This window comes from Panthera tigris, chromosome B1 (genome assembly GCF_018350195.1).
Source record: "Panthera tigris isolate Pti1 chromosome B1, P.tigris_Pti1_mat1.1, whole genome shotgun sequence".
NCBI classification, from domain to species: domain Eukaryota; kingdom Metazoa; phylum Chordata; class Mammalia; order Carnivora; family Felidae; genus Panthera; species Panthera tigris.
Window position 1 is genome coordinate 96247229 of NC_056663.1, and position 17473 is coordinate 96264701.

Genomic DNA, 17473 nt, shown 5'->3' on the forward strand with positions numbered 1-17473 from the left:
GAATTTCTTTATTTTGAAAAATTTCAAATCCATAGAAAAGTTGAAAAAGCGGTACAATGAACACCTGTATACCCTGTTACTAACCATTAGCCTTGTTCACACTCCTCAAATCTCTATACACATACAGCTCTCTTTTGCCAAACTACTGAAAAGTAGGTTGCAGATATCATGACACTTTTATCCCAAGTATTTCAGTGTGTAGCCTGCATCTTCTCAAAATATAAACATTCTTTTATACAACTGCATCACTGTTATCATAGGTAAAAATATAATACTAATGCAGAATATCATGCAATATACAGTCTAAACTGAAGAATATTCATTTGTTCCAAAACTGTACTTTATAGCTATTGTTTTTTTTTTTAAATAGGATCCAACTAATGGTCATGCATTGTTATAGGTTTTTTATACTCTCTCAACCTATAAACTGTTCCCTGATCTTTTCTCTCTATTCTTCCCAACATTGAATCCTTTAACAAGTCTAGGTCAGTGTTCTGTAGAACATCTCACATTCTGGATGTTTGGCCTGTTTCTTCTTCTTTTTTTTAAATCTTTATTTTATTTATTTTTTTTTTCAATATATGAAATTTATTGTCAAATTGGTTTCCATACAACACCCAGTGCTCATCCCAACAGGTGCCCTCCTCAATACCCATCACCCACCCTCCCCAAATCTTTATTTTAAATAGGTTTCATGCCCAACTTGGGGCTTGAACCACTGACCCTGAGATCAAAGTCCCATGCTCCACTGACTGAGCCAGCCAGGTGCCCTTGGACTGTTTCTTCTTTTTTTTCTTAATAGGAATATTTCATTTTTTCTATAATTTATTTATTTATTATAATTTACATCCAAGTTAGTTAGCACATGGTGCTACAATGATTTCAGGAGTAGATTCCTTAAGCCCCTTACCCACTGAACCCATCCCCCCTCCCACAACCCTTCCAGCAACCCTTTGTTTTCTGTATTTAAGAGTCTCTTATGTTTTGTCCCCCTCTCTGTTTTTATGTTATTTTTGCTTCCCTTCCCTTATGTTCATCTGTTTTATATCTTAAAGTCATCATATGAGTTGAGTCTTATGATATTTATCTTTCTCCGGCTAATTTCACTTAGTATAATACCCTTTAGTTCCATACACATTGCTGCAAATGGCAAGATTTAATTCTTTTTGGTTGCCGAGTAATACTCCATTGTATATATATACCACATCTTCTTTATCTACTCATTCATTGATGGACATTTGGGCTCTTTCCATACTTTGGCTATTGTTGATAGTGCTGCTGTAAACATTGGGGTGCATGTGTCCCTTCGAAACAGCACACCTGTATGCTGTGGATAAATACCTGGTAGTGCAATTGCTGTGTCGTAGGGTAGTTCTATTTTTAATTTTTTGAAGAACCTCCATACTGTTTTCCAGAGTGGTTGCACCAGTTTGCATTCCCACCAGCAGTGCAAAAGAGATCATCTCTCTCTGCATCCTCACCAACATCTGTTGTTGCCTGGAGTTGTAGCCATTCTGACAGGTGTGAGGTGGTATCTTATTGTGGTTTTGATTTGTATTTCCCTGATGATGAGTGATGTTGAGCATCTTTTTGTGTGTCAGTTGGCCATCTGGATGTCTTCTTTGGAGAAGTGTCTATTTATGCCTTTTGCCCATTTCTTCACCTGATTATTTGTTTTGGGGGTGTTGATTTGAGAAGTTCTTTATAGATTTTGGATACTAACCCTTTATCTGATATGTCATTTGCAAATATCTTCTTCCATTCTGTCAGTTGCCTTTTAGTTTAGTTGATTGTTTCCTTCGATGTGCAGAAGCTTTTTACTTTGATGAGGTCCCAGTAATTCATTTTTGCTTTTGTTTCCCTTGCCTCTGGACACGTGTTAGATAAGAAGTTGCTGTAGCCGAGGTCAAAGAGGTTTTTGCCTGCTTTCTCGCCTAGGATTTTGATGACTTCCTGTCTTATGTTTAGGTCTTTCATCCATTTTGACTTTATTTTTGTGTAGGGTGTAAGAAAGTGGTCCAGGTTCCTTTTTCTGCATGTCGCTGTCCAGTTTTCCCAGCACCACTTGCTGAAGAGACTGTCTTTATTCCATTGAATATTCTTTCCTGCTTTGTCAAGGATTAGTTGGCCATACGTTTGTGGGTCCATTTCTGGGTTCTCTATTCTGTTCCATTGATTTGAGTGTCTGTTCTTATGCCAGTACCATACTGTCTTGATGATTACAGCTTCATAATACATCTTGAAGTCTGGGATTGTGATGCCTCCAGCTTTGGTTTTCTTTTTCAAGATTGCTTTGGCTATTCGGGGTCTTTTCTGGTTCCATACAGATTTTAGGATTGTTTGTTCTAGCTCTGTGAAGAATGCTGGTGTTTATAGGTATTGCCTTAAATATGTAGATTGCTTTGGGTAGTATTGACGTAACAGTATTTGTTCTTCCTATCCAGAAGCATGGAATATTTTTCCATTTTTTTGTGTCTTCTTCAGTTTCTTTCATAAGCTTTCTATAGTTTTCAGTGTATAAATTTTTTTTTTACCTCTTTGGTTAGATTTATTCCTAGGTATTTATGGTTTTTGGTGCAGTTGTAAATGGGATCAGTTCCTTGATTTCTCTTTCTGTTGCTTCATTATTGGTGTATAGGAATGCAACCAATTTCTGTATATTGATTTTGTATCCTGCTACTTTGCTGAATTCATGGATCAGTTCTAGTAGTTTTTTGGTGGAGTCTTTTGGACTTTCCATTTAGAGTAACATGTCATCTGTGAAGAGAGAAAATTTGACCTCCTGCTGGCCAATTTGGATGCCTTTTATTTCTTTGTATTGTCTGATTGCTGAGGCTAAGACTTCCAATACTATGTTGAATAACAGTGGTGAGAGTGGACCTCCCTGTCTTGCTCCTGACCTAAGGGGAAATGCTTTCAATTTTTCCCCATTGAGGATGATATTAGCGTTGGGTCTTTTGTATATGGCTTTTATGACCTCAAGGTATGATCCTTCTATCCCTACTTTCCTGAGGGTTTTTATCAAGAATGATGCTGTTTTTTTGTCAAATGCTTTCTCTGCATCTGTTCAGAGGATCATGTGATTATTGCCCTTTCTTTTATTGATGTGATGTTTCACATTAATTGTTTTGTGGATATTGAACCAGCCCTGCATGACAGGTAGAAATCTTACCCGGTCATGGTGAATAGTTTTTGTAATGTATTGTTGGATCTGGTTGGCTAGTATCTTGTTGCAGATTTTTGCATCCGTGTTCATCAGGGAAATTGGTCTATGTTCTCCTTTTTAGTGGGGTCTTTGTCTGGTTTTGGAATCAAGTAATGCTGGCTTCATAGAAAGAGTTTGGATGTTTTCCTTCCATTTCTATTTTTTGGAACAACTTCAAGTTGAGAATAGGTGTTAACTCTTCTTTAAATGTTGGTAGAATTCCCCTGAAAAGCCATCTGGCCCCGGACTCTTGTTTTTTGGGAGATTTTTGATTAGTAATTCGATTTCTTTACTGGTTATGGGTCTGTTCAAGTTTTCTATTTCTTCCTATTTCAGTTTTAGTAATTTATGTTTCTAGGAATTTGTCCATTTCTTCCAGATTGCCAATTTTATTGGCGTATAATTGCTTATAATATTCTCTTATTATTGTTTTTATTTCTGCTGTGTTGGTTGTGATCTCTCCTCTTTCATTCTTAATTTTATTTATTTGGGTCCTTTCCTTTTTCTTTTTGATCAAATTGGGTGAGGGTTTGTCAATTTTTTAATTCTTTGAAATAACCATCTGTTCTACTGTTTTCTTGGTTTTGAAAGCATTGATTTCTGCTCTGATCCTTATTATTTCCTATCTTCTGCTGGTGTTGGGTTTATTTGCTGTTCTTTTTCCAGCTCTTTAAGGTGTAGGGTTAAGTTGTCTACCTGTGACCTTTCTTCCTTCTTTGGAAAGGCCTGGATTGCCATATACTTCCCTCTTATGACCGCCTTTGCTGTGTCCCAGAGGTTTTGGGTTGTGGTGTTATCATTTTCATTCACTTCTATGTACTTTTTAATTTCCTCTTTAACTTCTTTTATTTATTTAAAAAAAATTTTTTTTAACGTTTATTTATTTTTGAGACAGAGACAGAGCATGAACGGGAGAGGGTCAAAGAGAGAGAAGGAGACACAGAATCTGAAACAGGCTTCAGGCTCTGAGCCCTCAGCACAGAGCCCGGTGTGGGGTTCGAACTCACGGACCTTGAGATCATGACCTGAGCTGAAGTCGGACGCTCAACCGACTGAGCCACCTAGGTGCCCCAATTTCCTCTTTAACTTCTTCGTTAGCCCATTCATTCTTTAGTATGATGGTGTTTAGTCTCCAAGTATTCGTTATCTTTCCACATTTTTTCTTGTGGTTGATTTCGAGTTTCATAGAGTTGTCTGAAAATATGCACAGTATGATCTTGATCTTTTTGTACTTGTTGAGGGCTGATTTGTGTCCCAGTATGTGATCTATTCTTTAGAACATTCCATGTGCACTGGAGAAGAATGTGTATTCTGCTGCTTTAGGATGAAATGTTCTGAATATATCTGTTAAGTCCATCTGGTCCAGTGTGTCATTCAAAGCCATTGTTTCCTTGTTGATATTTTGATTGGATGATCTGTCCATTGCTGTGAGTGGGGTGTTGAAATCTCCTACTATTCTGGTAGTACTATCAATGAGTTTCTTTACGTTTGTGATTAATTGATTTATATATTTTGGTCCTTCACATTTGGAGCATAAATGTTTACAATTGTTAGATTTTCTTGGTGGATAGACCCCTTAATTATGATATAATACCTTTCTTCATCTCTTGTTACAGTCTTTATTTTAAAATCTGGATTGTCTGACATAAGTATGGCTACTCTGGCTTTCTTTTGGTGACCACTAGCATGGTAGATGGTTCTCCATCCCCTTACTTTCAATCCTTAGGTGTCTTTAGGTCTAAATTGGGTCTCTTGTAAACAGCATATAGATGGATCTTGTTTTCTTATCCATTCTGTTACCCTGTGTCTTTTGATTGGAGCATTTAGTCCATTGACATTTACAGTGAGTACTGAAAGATAAAAATTTATTGCCATTATGTTGCCTGTAGATTTGGAGTTTCTGGTGGTGTTTTCCGGTCCTTTCTAGTCTTTGTTGCTTTTGGTCTTTTTTTTTTTTTCCCCATCTTTTCTCCCTTCAGAGAGTCCCCCTTAAAATTTCTTGCAGAGATGGTTTATTGGTCACAAACTCCTTTAAGTTTTGTTTGTCTGGGAAACTTTTTATCTCTACTTCTATTTTGAATGACAGCCTTTCTGGATAAAGAATTCTTGGCTGCATATTTTTCCGATTCAGCACATCAAATATATCCTGCCATTCTTTTCTGGCCAAGTTTCTGTGGATAGGTCTGCTGCAAACCTGATCTGTCTTCCCTTGTAGGTTAAGGACTTTTTTTCCCTTGCTGCTTTCATGATTCTTTCCTTGCCTGAGTATTTTGTGAATTTGACTATGATATGCCTTGTTCATGGTTGGTTTTTGTCAAAACTAATGGGAGTCCTCTGTGCTTCCTGGATTTTGATTTCTGTGTCTTTCCCCAGGTTAGGAACTTTTCCACTATGATTTGTTCACATAACTCTTCTACCCCTTTCTCTCTCTCTTCATCTGGGACCCCTATGATTCTGATGCTGTTCCTTTTTGATGAGTCACTGATTTCTCTAATTCTTAATCATGCTCTTTTGCCTTAGTCTCCTTCTTTTTTTCTGCGTCATTGTTCTCCATAAATTTGTCCTCTGTATTGCTGATTTGCTGCTCTCCCTCATTCCATTCTTGCTGCTGTGGCATCCATTGGAGATTGCAGCTCAATTATAGCACTTTTTATTTCATCCTGACTAGCTTTTATCTATGCAGAAAGGGATTCTAATCTGTAACTCCAGCTAGTATTCTAATTATCGTGATTCTAAATTCTGGTTCAGACATCTTGCTTGTATCTGTGTTGATTAAGTCCCTGGCTGTCATTTCTCCCTGTTCTTTCTTTTGGGGTAAATTCCTTCATTTCATCATTTTGAAGGAAGAAAAAGAATTAATAAGGTAAAAAAATTAAAATTAAAAAATTAAAAGCAACACACAAAAATCAAATAAAGGTTGCTAGATCCTAGGTGTGTTCTGGTCTTGTTGCTAAAATGAGCTTGATAGATCAGAGAAAAAAGGGAAAGATAAGAAAAGAAAAAAAAAGGAAAATGTTTGAAAATTTGAAAAAATGAATACAATGAAAGAATAAAATGAAATGATGGAAGTAAAAAATAGAATTTGAAAAATTTACAAAAAAGGGGCGCCTGGGTGGCTCAGTCGGTGTTAGGTGGCCAACTTCGGCTCAGGTCATGATCTCGCGGTCTGTGGGTTTGAGCCCCGCGTGGGGCTCTGTGCTGACAGCTCAGAGCCCGGAGCCTGTTTCAGATTCTGTGTCTCCCTCTCTCTCTCTGACCCTCCCCCATTCATGCTCTGTCTCTCTCTGTCTCAAAAATAAATAAACGTTAAAAAAAAAAATTAAAAAAAAAAAGAAAAATTTACAAAAAAGTAAAAAAATATATAGAAAAAAATTAAAAATATTTTTGATAGAAATGGAGAATAAAAATAAATTTTTTCTCTTTATATATTCAAGAATAAGAAAAGAAAGGAAAAAAAGTTGAATAGTTGGTTCAGCAAACAGACTGAAGTACGATTGAAATTACATCGGTTTCCCCTAGAAGTCAAACTATGAAGCATTTTATAGTCCATAAACTAAGCAGGTGGAGAGACTTGTGTTGTTTCTGGAGAGTGAGGTTGGTCCAGTTGGGCAGGGCTTGGTGTATCAGCTCTGTTCTCTATTAGATGCCGTTGCTTAGTTTACTGGGGTGGATTGCTGTGGCACATGTAGGCGTGAATGTGCTTGTGTGGGAGGTGTGAAAATGGCATCACCCATCTACCCAGCATCTAGTATCAGAACTCTGTGCTCTCCCCAACCAGCAATTGCACACCCCTCCTTTTTCTCCAGCTTCCATCCACTCCCCCACTTTTACACTGTCCGTGACCAAGCCACCAGGTTGCCTGGTGACACCTCCCTCCTATGTTTTATCTCAGATGTGGGTGTGTTTCCCAACCCCTCACTTCTGAGGGACTGTGGCTTTGACCAGCTCAGACCTTCTTGGGAAGGGTCTCACTGAGCAATGGCTGGGTGCTGGCCCTACCCCAGGAATGTTCCGGAGACCATGCTGCTGCTGATGCCCAAGGACTGCATCTGGGTGCCAGCCCACCCCAGAAAAAGTTCACGTGGTCATGTAGCAGCAGCATTTCAGGGATTATGGAAAATCACACACATCTGGCACCAGGCTTACCCCTTAACATCCTTGTTCCAGCACCAGCCAATGTGGTTGTTGTCCAGGGTCCACTGGACCTTTGCCTGTGGGGAGGCTGTACAGCCTCTACCAAATGTCCTCCCAGCAAGGGAACTGCCTCTCCCTGTGTGACCTGAGGACCCTGAGGACCTCACCCACTGCTCCTGGGGATTCACCCTTCCTACCAGTGCAGCACCACGTATCAAGCTGCAGAGCTTCAGACTCTGGACTCCCCCCGTTTATAGTCTTAATAGAATTTAAATCTTCTCTTTGCTCCTTTCTCCCTTTTTGTTCAGCCCCTTGCATACTTTCTTTTCTCTCCAGCTACTTTCGGGCAGGGGGGATGCTTTCTGTACTCTCCCCATCTCCGTCCTCTCTCCACAAGCAAAACCAGCTCTGTGCCCTCCACGACTTTCTCCTCCAATTCACCTCTCTGTGTTGAGGACCTGCTGAATTATCTGGTTCAGGTTGTGCAGATTGTTGTGTGAATCCTCAAATCAGTTTTCTAGGTGTGCAGAATGGTTTAGTGTTGATCTGGCTGTATTTCAGGACAAGGGATGCAAAAAAACTTCCATGCTGTTCCACCATCTTGGTCCCTCCCCTGGCCTGTTTTTTTTTTTTTTTTTTAAATAGGTCCTCGTCAAACATTCCTGGCATGGACATCCCACGGGTTATGTTGAGAATATGTCAATATATTAATGTTAAAAGACATCAAATGCTAGGCCATCCCACTATTGGGGATGCCAAGCTTGACCACTTGGTTAAGGGAGTGACTGCTGGGGTGCCTGGGTGGTTCAGTCAGTTAAATGTCCAACTTCGGCTCAGGTCATGATCTCGTGGTTCATGAGTTCGAACCCCACATTGGGCTCTATGCTGACAGCTTGGAGCCTGCATCAAATTCTGTGCCTCCCTGTCTTCTCCTCCCCCACTTGCATCTGTGTGTGTGTGTGTGTGTGTGTGTGTGTGTGTGTGTCCCTCTCTCTAAAAATAAAAACAAAAAGAGGGTGAGTGGTATAAAACTTAATTTCCATTTTGTAATTGGAAAGTAGATAGTGAGGTGATACTTTGAGGCCCTGTGACTATCCTGTCCTCACCAACCTTTCAACCAGTTGTTTTTGTATCCATGAATGACCCTTGCTTTCATCCATTATTACATGGAAACTAGGTATTAAATAGTGATTTTATAATTCTGTCATTCTTTCAATATTTAATAGCTGTCATTAAAAAAAGGAAGTTTTGACTGAGCTCCAAATCAAGTTGAAGTCTCTCAAATAAACAATTTTATTACATTTTTTTCACAATCAAATTATTTACTTCTCTGGTTTCCTAACTTAGATAAGATCTGAGTAAAACAGTTATTTGACATTTTCAGGCTTATTTTTTTTTTAACGTTTATTTATTTTTGAAGGAGAGAGAGACAGAGTGTGAGTGAGGGAGGGACAGAGAGAGAGGGAGACACAGAATCTGAAGCAGGCTGCAGGCTCCAAGTTGTCAGCACAGAGCCTGACATGGGGCTCAAACTCACAAACCGCGAGATCATGACCTGAGCCAAAGGCGGACGTTTAACCGACTGAGCCACCCAGGCGCCCCCAGGCTTATTTTAATGATAGTCCTTATTTATGATGGTCAGTTTCATTTTTGATCTGCAGGAAATAATAATGGGTTCATTAAAAGTGTAATACCCCGTGCTGGAAGTAATACCAGAATACAGTGCTGTGGGATTGAATGGTGCATACCTTTTCCTGCTATGTAATCATCTGCATTATGTATTCCAAATTCCAAAATACTGATTTCCAAATACAGATGGTCCCCAACTTATAATGGTTTAACTTAAGATTTTTCAACGATACATTGGTGCGAAAGTGATTACTTTTGGTAGAAACCATGTTTCACGTTTTGAATCTTGATCTTTTCTTGGGCTAGGAATGGTAGAATATTCTTGCAGTGCGAGATAGTGGCAGCGAGCCTCAGCTCCCAATCAGTCATGTGATCACCAGAGTAACCAATCTATACACTTCCAACCATTGTACCCACACAAACATTGCATTTCTCATTTTTAGTACAGTATTTTATAAATTACATGAGATATTCAATACTTTGTAATGAAATACATTTTGTGTTAGGTGATTTTGCCCAACCATAGGCTAATGTTAGTGTTCTGAGCCTGTTTAAGGTAGAATGAGGTATTAAGCTCTGATATTTGGTAGGTTAGACGTATTAAATGCATTTTTAACTTAATCTTTTCCAACTTGCAATAGGTTTGTTGGAAGGTAACCCAACTGTAAGTCAAGGAAGATCTTTATAGGCCTTTGGGATTCTGCTATTTTTCAAGTATGCTACATTATGGTGAAAGGTCTATTTTTAGGGAATGGCATATTCATATATATTGTATCAATAACTAACATACCTGGCACATAGTAGATCTAATTAATATTATCTTTCTTCTTCATTCACTCTCTACCACTCCCAGTCACAACACATCTGAAAAAAAAAGTTTCTTTTTTGAAGACTAAGTTGACAACTCTAAGGTCTATTTTAGAAAATTTCTTTTAAACATAAGAAGGCATTTTGCCTGTTGTGTTTATCTTAATTATTTGAAAACATATTGTTCATATTAAGGTAAATTTGTTAACTCATTCTATATGTGTATGTAAAAATGTAATGATACATGTATCCCCTAGATCCTTGAAGTAGTGTGTGTGCTTAATATATTGCCCTTACTCCAGGTCACAGGCTTATATGAGAGATCAACCCAGTCTAGAGGGACCTTGGACTCTTCTTTAGTCAACTAACAGACTTGTCTGGTAACTCATGTTGGAGCAAAGGCAAGTGTTCTAGAGGTCCCAGGACTAGGAATGTCTTAGGTCACATTAAACTTTTCTGGTGTCATTTCTATATTAATTTTGCTGAAAGTACCCTGCCAAAATAGCTTCCTACAGCAAAGTCAATTTACTGTCCTCAAGTAGAACATGTCATAATGATGACAGTAATCATTTTTTTAAAATATGTAATAGTTGTATATCCCATCAGTGTGAGATCTAATTGTAGCTAGTTTATTTGATTTATTTTGATAGACTTTATTTTGTCAGTTTGACAAATTCCAACACTCAATTTGTAGTAAGTCAATGATATCAAAATAATTGGTTGACAAAATGTTATGCCTTTTTAAGCTACCTCATGTCTCCCAAGTTTCTATGTGTAATAAAGCACAAGTATAATCCATGGAAATTCACAGAAATATTGCTTATTCATAGATAATTAGTACAGCAAATATCAATATTAATAAATTATAGCTTTGTCATAGCATTTTTATTACTTTAGGGGAGAGAAAATAAAATTGTGCCACAGAAAGATTTGCACATAATGAGATAACATTAAACTACTTTTTTCTTCTTTACACCTAGAGAATGGGATATTATAGAAACTGAAGAGCATTATAAGAGCCGATGGATATCTATTAGGATTCTGTATCTTACTATGTTTTTCAGCAGTGTAGGTAAGTATTAGAAATTATATAGAATTTAAAAATTTCAGATAAAGTATCTTATTTTAATGTCACTTCATTTTTTTAATTATTTTGTATTTTAGTAAAAATCACATAAAATTTCCCATCTTACCCATTTCTAAGATCAGAAGTGTTACATATATCTACATGGTTAAATAACCAATCTTCAGAATGTTTTCATCTTGCAGAACTAAAACTCTTTACCCATTAAACAACTCCTCATTTCCCCCTCCTCCCAGGCCCTGGAAACCACCATACTTTCTGTTTCTTTGAATTTGATGATTCTAGATATTTCATATAAGTGAAATCATACAGTATTTTTCTTTTTGCAAATGGTTGATTTTATTTAGCATAATATTCTCAAGGTTCATCCATGTTATAGTATGAGTCAGAATTTCCTTTCTTTTGAAGACTAAATAATAGTCTATTGTATATATGGTGGGGAGGCAAATCTTTTCCTCTACTTTCTTAGGTTCTGTAGCTGGTACCTTCAAAATAAAGCAATGGAAGACAGATCAACAAGAAAAAAAGCTTATACATTTATTTGATGTTAGTTATTTTTACATTATACAGACCTATACACTATACATTATAGAAAAGTGAAAACTCCAAAGAAATGGTTAGAGCTGGGGGATTATATACTATTTTAACAAAGGGCAGCGATTGTAAAGAAATGACTAAGGAAAGGAGTTCGGGCTTTCTCCAGGAACCCCCTACTGTCCTAATGTATGCCTTACTAGAGGAAAAACAACCTTAGCTTGACAATTCCTAGGCCTCTGTTGTATTATGAATCTTCTTTAACATATGAAAATCCCTTTAGGAACTTCCTCTTGGCTTTATCTTCCCCAACTCCATGATATATAAAAGGTCACCTTTATAACACAGCCCTTTCTGCCCATGGGTCCTGTCCCTGTGCTTTAATAAAATTACCTTTTTTGCACCAAAGACATCTCAAGAATTGTTTCTTGGATGTCAGCTTCGAACCCCCACCATTCAAAAACCCCATCAAAGCCACTAACTTACAGTGCAGAGCCTGCTTGGGATTCTCTCTCCTCTCTGCCCCTCTCCTGCTTGTGTGCTCTCTCTCTTCCTGTCTCAAAATAAATAAATAAACATTAATAATAAAAAAAAAAAGAAGTAGAATTGCTGAATCACATAACAATTCTATTTATAAGTTTTTGAGGAACTGCTATACTGTTTTCCATAGCTGCTATACTATTTGTACATTCCTACCAACAGGCAGGGTTCAAATTTTTCCACATCCTTACCAACTTTTATGTTTATTTAATATTAGTCATTCTAATGGGCATGAAGTAGTCTCTCATGGTTTTTTTGGCTTGTATTTCCCTAATGATTAGTAATGTTGGGAATATTTTCATATGCATATTGGCCATTTGTATATCTTTGGGGAAATATCTATTAAAGTCCTTTGCCCACTTTTTTTTATTAATTTTTTTTAATGTTTATTTTTGAAACAGAGAGAGAGAGCATGAACAGGAGAGGGTCAGAGAGAGAGGGAGACACAGAATCCAAAGCAGGCTCCAGGCTCTGAGCTGTCAGCACAGAGCCTGACGCGGGGCTTGAACTCACGGACCATGAGATCATGACCTGAGTCGAAGTCGGACGCTTAACTGACTGAGCCACCCAGGCGCGCCACCTTTGCCCACTTTTTAATTAGGTTTTTGTTGTTCAGTTGTAGAAGTTCTTTATGTACTCTGGATATTAACTCCTTATCAGATAAATGATTTGTGAATATTTTCTACCATTCTCGGACTCTTCTTTCTACTCTACTGATTGTGTCTTTTGATTCACAATAGTTTTTAATTTTGATGTAGTCCAATGTATCTGTTTTTTTTTTCTTTTGCTGCCTGTGAACTCATTTAATTTTTTTTAAGTTTATTTATTTATTTTGAGAGAGAGTGAGTAGGGGAGGGGCAGAGAGAGAGAGGGAGAGAGGGAATCCCAAGCAGGCTCCACACTGTCAGCACAGAGCCTGAAGCAGGGCTCGATCCCATGAGCCTCGACATCATGACCTGGGCCAAAATCAAGAGTCAGATGCTTAACTGACTAACCCACCACATTGACACAAATTGTAAAGCAAGAATCTTAATCTGTATACCTTGATGTATTTTAATCTATTAACATTATTTCTGAAAATATAGTTACTAAAAAGTAAAACTTCATGAGGAAATTTTAATGTTAAGAACTGTACTTATGTTAAAATGATAAAGAATGAATATATATAGGAGTTATCAATACTGTGACAATTTTTAAAAAAGTGTTTTAAAGAATCCATTCTTTTTCCAAGCTTAGATCCTTTAAGTCTATAGGCACAGATTTTACAGGTGGTATCTTTTCCCTGACACAGATTTACTGAAGGCCATTTTACTAAATTTTTAGAACTACTTTTCTTTATCTTTTCTATTTACCCCAGTCACTCTCTCACACTGAGTAAAAATATATTTTAAATAAAGCTAAAATGAAAGAAAAGTACAAAATAAAGGATATTTTCAACAATTCTTTGTAATGCAATTTCATTTTGGACTGTGTATCTATTAGGGTGCCTTCTACAAATATCAGGGGAAAAATGTTGATTCAAATTGGCTTAAACGGTAATTTATTTTTTCTTGTAAGATACCCATAGTAGGACAATTCCAGGTGAAGTTCACTGAGGTTTTGGTTCTGTTTCCCACTATATATTTTGGTTTTCTCCTCTTCTATGCACTGACTTCACTATAGCAAGGTTGCAGCAGCAGCCCAAGGTGTCACATCCATTCATGATAATTTTTATTGATCAAAAGGGACTTTTTTTTTTAAACTTGCACAGAGATAAGGAGTCCTTTCTTAGAGGTCCTGAAGTAGGCTTCCCTTCCCTTTTCACTGGTCAGAACTGGACCCTGTCAATTTCTAAGCCCATCATCAACTAGGATAGTGGGATTATCCTGATTGAATTCTTTAGACTAACTGGATTTACCCTCTGGAATTTGGGTTGGAGACAGTTTCTCTTAAAGTCTGTGGCTTTGTGGAGGAATGATGGATACCTGAATAAAAATGGGATTCTATCAGGAAGGAGGATTCTACCTACACAATGAGTGTTGTGTCGATAGCAACCTCTGCAATAGCTTTTAATTTTTTTCATTTAACTTCCATGGGCAGCTGGGTGGCTCAGTCAGTTGGGCATCCAACTCTGGCTCAGGTCACAATCTCAAAGTTAGTAGGTTCGACCCCTTTTTCTGTCTCTGTGCTGACAGCTTGGAGCCCAGAGCCTGCTTCATATTCTGTGTCTTCCCCTCTCTCTGCCCCTCCCCCGCTTGCATGCGCGCACTCTCTCTCTAAAAAATAAATATTAAAAAGTTAAAATAAAATAAAATAAAATAAAATAAAATAAAATAAAATACTTCTAATTTATGGGGCACCTGGGTGGCTCAGTCGGTTAAGTGTCTGACTTTGGCTCAGATCATGATCCCACAGTTTCTGAGTTTGAGCCTCTCATCAGGTTCTCTGCTGTCAGCACAGAGCCCACTTCAGATTCTCTGTCCCCCTCTCTCTCTACCATCCCCCACTTTTGCACACACTCTCTCAAAAATAAACATTTAAAAAATAAAGTACTTCTAATTTATTTAATAACAACAGAATATTATTCAGCCGTAAAAAAGAATGAAATCTTGCCATTTGCAGCAACATGGATGGAGCCAGAGTGTATAATGTTAGGCCAAATAAGTTAGTCAGGGGAAGACAGATACTATATGATTTTGCTATATGATACTTGCTCAATTCAAGTATGTAGAATTTAAGAAACAAAATAAATGAGCAAAGGAAAAAAAAAAGAGATAGACAAACCAAGAAATAGACTGTTTAATGTTTATTTATTTTTGAGAGAGAGAGAGAGAGGGAGGCACAGAATCCCAAGCAGCCTCCAGGCTCTGTCTGAGCTGTTAGCACAGACCAATGCAGGACTCAAACCCACAAACTGGGAGGTCATGACCTGAGCAAAAGTCTGTTGCTTAACCGCTTAACCACCTCAGCCCCTCAGGCACCCTGACTCTTAACTATAGAGAACAAACTGATGGTTATCAGAGGGGAGGGGGAGGTAGGAGAATGGGTGAAATAGGTGATTGGGGATTAAGGAGTGCACTTGTCATGATGAGCACTGGGTAATATATAGAAGTGTTGAATCACTGTATTGTATACCTGAAACTAATGTAGCACTGTAATGTTAACTATACAGGAATTGAAATAAAATAAAATATAATAAATAAAATGAAATACTTTTAATTTTTAGTACTCCATTATCTAAAATTAAATAATTTCCATTTTAATGGCAAAAAAGAATTATTTTAACTTTAGATTTTAATTAACATGTTAAACATTTTACCTGTTTTTAAGTTTCTTGATTGTGAAATTGAGCCTTGATTTCAAATATTAGTTTACTCTTTCAGTCTGCTTTTCATCAAAGTCAATGTCAATTCAAAATACACTAAAATTAAACTAATAATTAAACTATTTTTAATATAAGCTTTCTAAAAAGAATGAAGTACTGATACTGGTACAACATGGATGAAGCTTGAAAGCATTATGCTAAGAAAGATGCCAGACACAAAAGACCACATGTTGCCTGATTCTATTCATATGAAAATCTATAGAGACAGGTAGATTAGTAGTTGCTTCAGGCTGGTGAGCATTAGGATGGAAAGCAGCAGAATAGTAGCTAAAACGTCCAGAGTTTCTTTGTGATGTGACTAAAATGTTCTAAAATGGACTGTGGTGATGTTGCACATATCTTTGATTATACTAAAACCCACTAACCTGAGTGCTTGAAATGGGTAGATTGTATAGTATGTGAAGTATATCTTAATAAAAGTGTTTTTTTTTTAATGGCCTTTATAGAATTTTGATTGAATATGCCTGACATTTAAAATTGACAGATAGGATTGGAGTTTATCATTACAGCTCTTAAGCAATAAAGGGTAGCAGAGATAATGAGTTTTCTTTTAAGGTATAGCCATCTTGAAGCCTCATGGTTCTTTATAGCCAATTCCTCCTGTATATGATCATTTTCCTTTTCCTAGACTTCCCTACTGTCGATTATCTCTGCCAAACAACACACATTAGAAGTCTACCACTTCCTCTTTAACAGAGTAGCTTTTCGTCCACTCAGTTCTGCTTGTAAGAACTTAACAAAGCTTTCAGTAATTTATTTCTGTTTACAGTAAAGACATGTGAATAAGGAGAAACAGGTCCTCTGCTTTTATTACCCCAATTATGACCAGGGACATAATCATAATTACATATGATTTTCAAGTCTTTAATATTTATTTCCCTTCTAATAAATACAATTCCATTGCTTAATAAGTTAAACATTTTGGGGAATAAATTTGTAAATTGAGAATGATATTTTAAAGCCCATGTTATAGTTTAAAAAATTGTATCTATAAATAGTAATGACATCATTTTAAGTATAAATAACAGGGTTTGCTTCTTTACAGGATTTTCTATTGTGATAATGTCAATATGGCCATATCTCCAAAAGGTTTGTACACTTCAATCTATTATTCTCTTAAGTAGCTATAGTAGTAGTAACTCTTACATAGTTAAGAGTTTTCTTGACAGTCTCTTTGGTAGTCTATTGATTTAATCTTTACTAGCATGACTTGAGATAATAATTCTTCCAGAGAGGCTTATAAGTAAGGTGATCCAGTGCTTCATTGTGCAAACCAGAACACTCTTGAAGTGAAGGGAGCACTATACCAGGAAAACAGAATTATACCTGGATAGTCCTAGACAAATGTAGATGTATGCTCACCTACTTATTAGCCGCTTTCATATCCCACCAATGCCCTCTCCCTGATAAAAAGGAAACTAAATTACTTATAGTCTGAATTCCTGAATGGTACAAATGACATTTCTATGGAATACTTTTGTGCTTTCCCATAGGGTTGTCTGGTTGACATTGTGAAAAGAATAGATAATACATGTATTTCGATGCTGTGGTTACTAGATGGGGAGGAGGGCCTAACAAGAAGATGCAAGTTTAGTAGGTACCCTGGCATCAGTTAATCATCAAGTCCTGCCAACTCTTTAAAAAAAAATTATTTGACATATAACATAATATAAATATATGTCAATTCTATTTTAAATCTCCAGGAATGAATTTACTAAAAATCAGTATATAAGTTGCAGACGTTATCTATAACAATATTTCAGTTAAGGTTCTTAATGGAGTTCTCTGTACTCTCCAACCTCCTATTCACTCCTGAACCTGCTACAGTCTGATTCACTCCTCTGCTACCATGAAACTGCTCTTATTAAGGTCTCCAATGATTTGATTCCTGACCAAATAGATACTTTTCGGTCCTTTGCGTGACATTTGGGTAGTATTTGACATTGTCGACCTCTCCCTCCTTCTGAAAACCCTCTCTTAGCTTCCGTACATTACTCTGTCCTGGCTTGGCTCTTTAAATATTTGTTATTAAATTCTTTTCTGAGTTTTCTTTACCAACTTGTTCCTTATATGTTGGTTTTCCCCAGAGATTGGGCTGTGTGTGTGTGTGTGTATGTGTGTGTTGTAGACTAAATCCTAAGCTTTGGCCCATATTAGATCTATAGCCAACAATTTA

General features: G+C 37.0%; 1 protein-coding gene across 3 annotated transcripts in view; it reads left to right on the forward strand.

Moving 5' to 3' along the window:
- Positions 1–17473, forward strand: part of MFSD8 (major facilitator superfamily domain containing 8) — a 69715-nt gene that overhangs the window by 3248 nt on the left and 48994 nt on the right. For 2 of the 3 annotated variants that reach the window (XR_006216785.1, XM_042983930.1), the window contains exons 2-3: positions 10756–10847; positions 16343–16386. Coding sequence is in view for 2 of the 3 variants with exons in the window: in XM_042983930.1 (XP_042839864.1) it covers positions 10756–10847; positions 16343–16386 (136 nt within the window). In the remaining variant the exon portion in view is untranslated. Of the gene's footprint in view, positions 1–10077; positions 10177–10755; positions 10848–16342; positions 16387–17473 lie in introns of all 3 variants that reach the window. The other variant, XM_042983931.1, reaches the window with a different exon arrangement.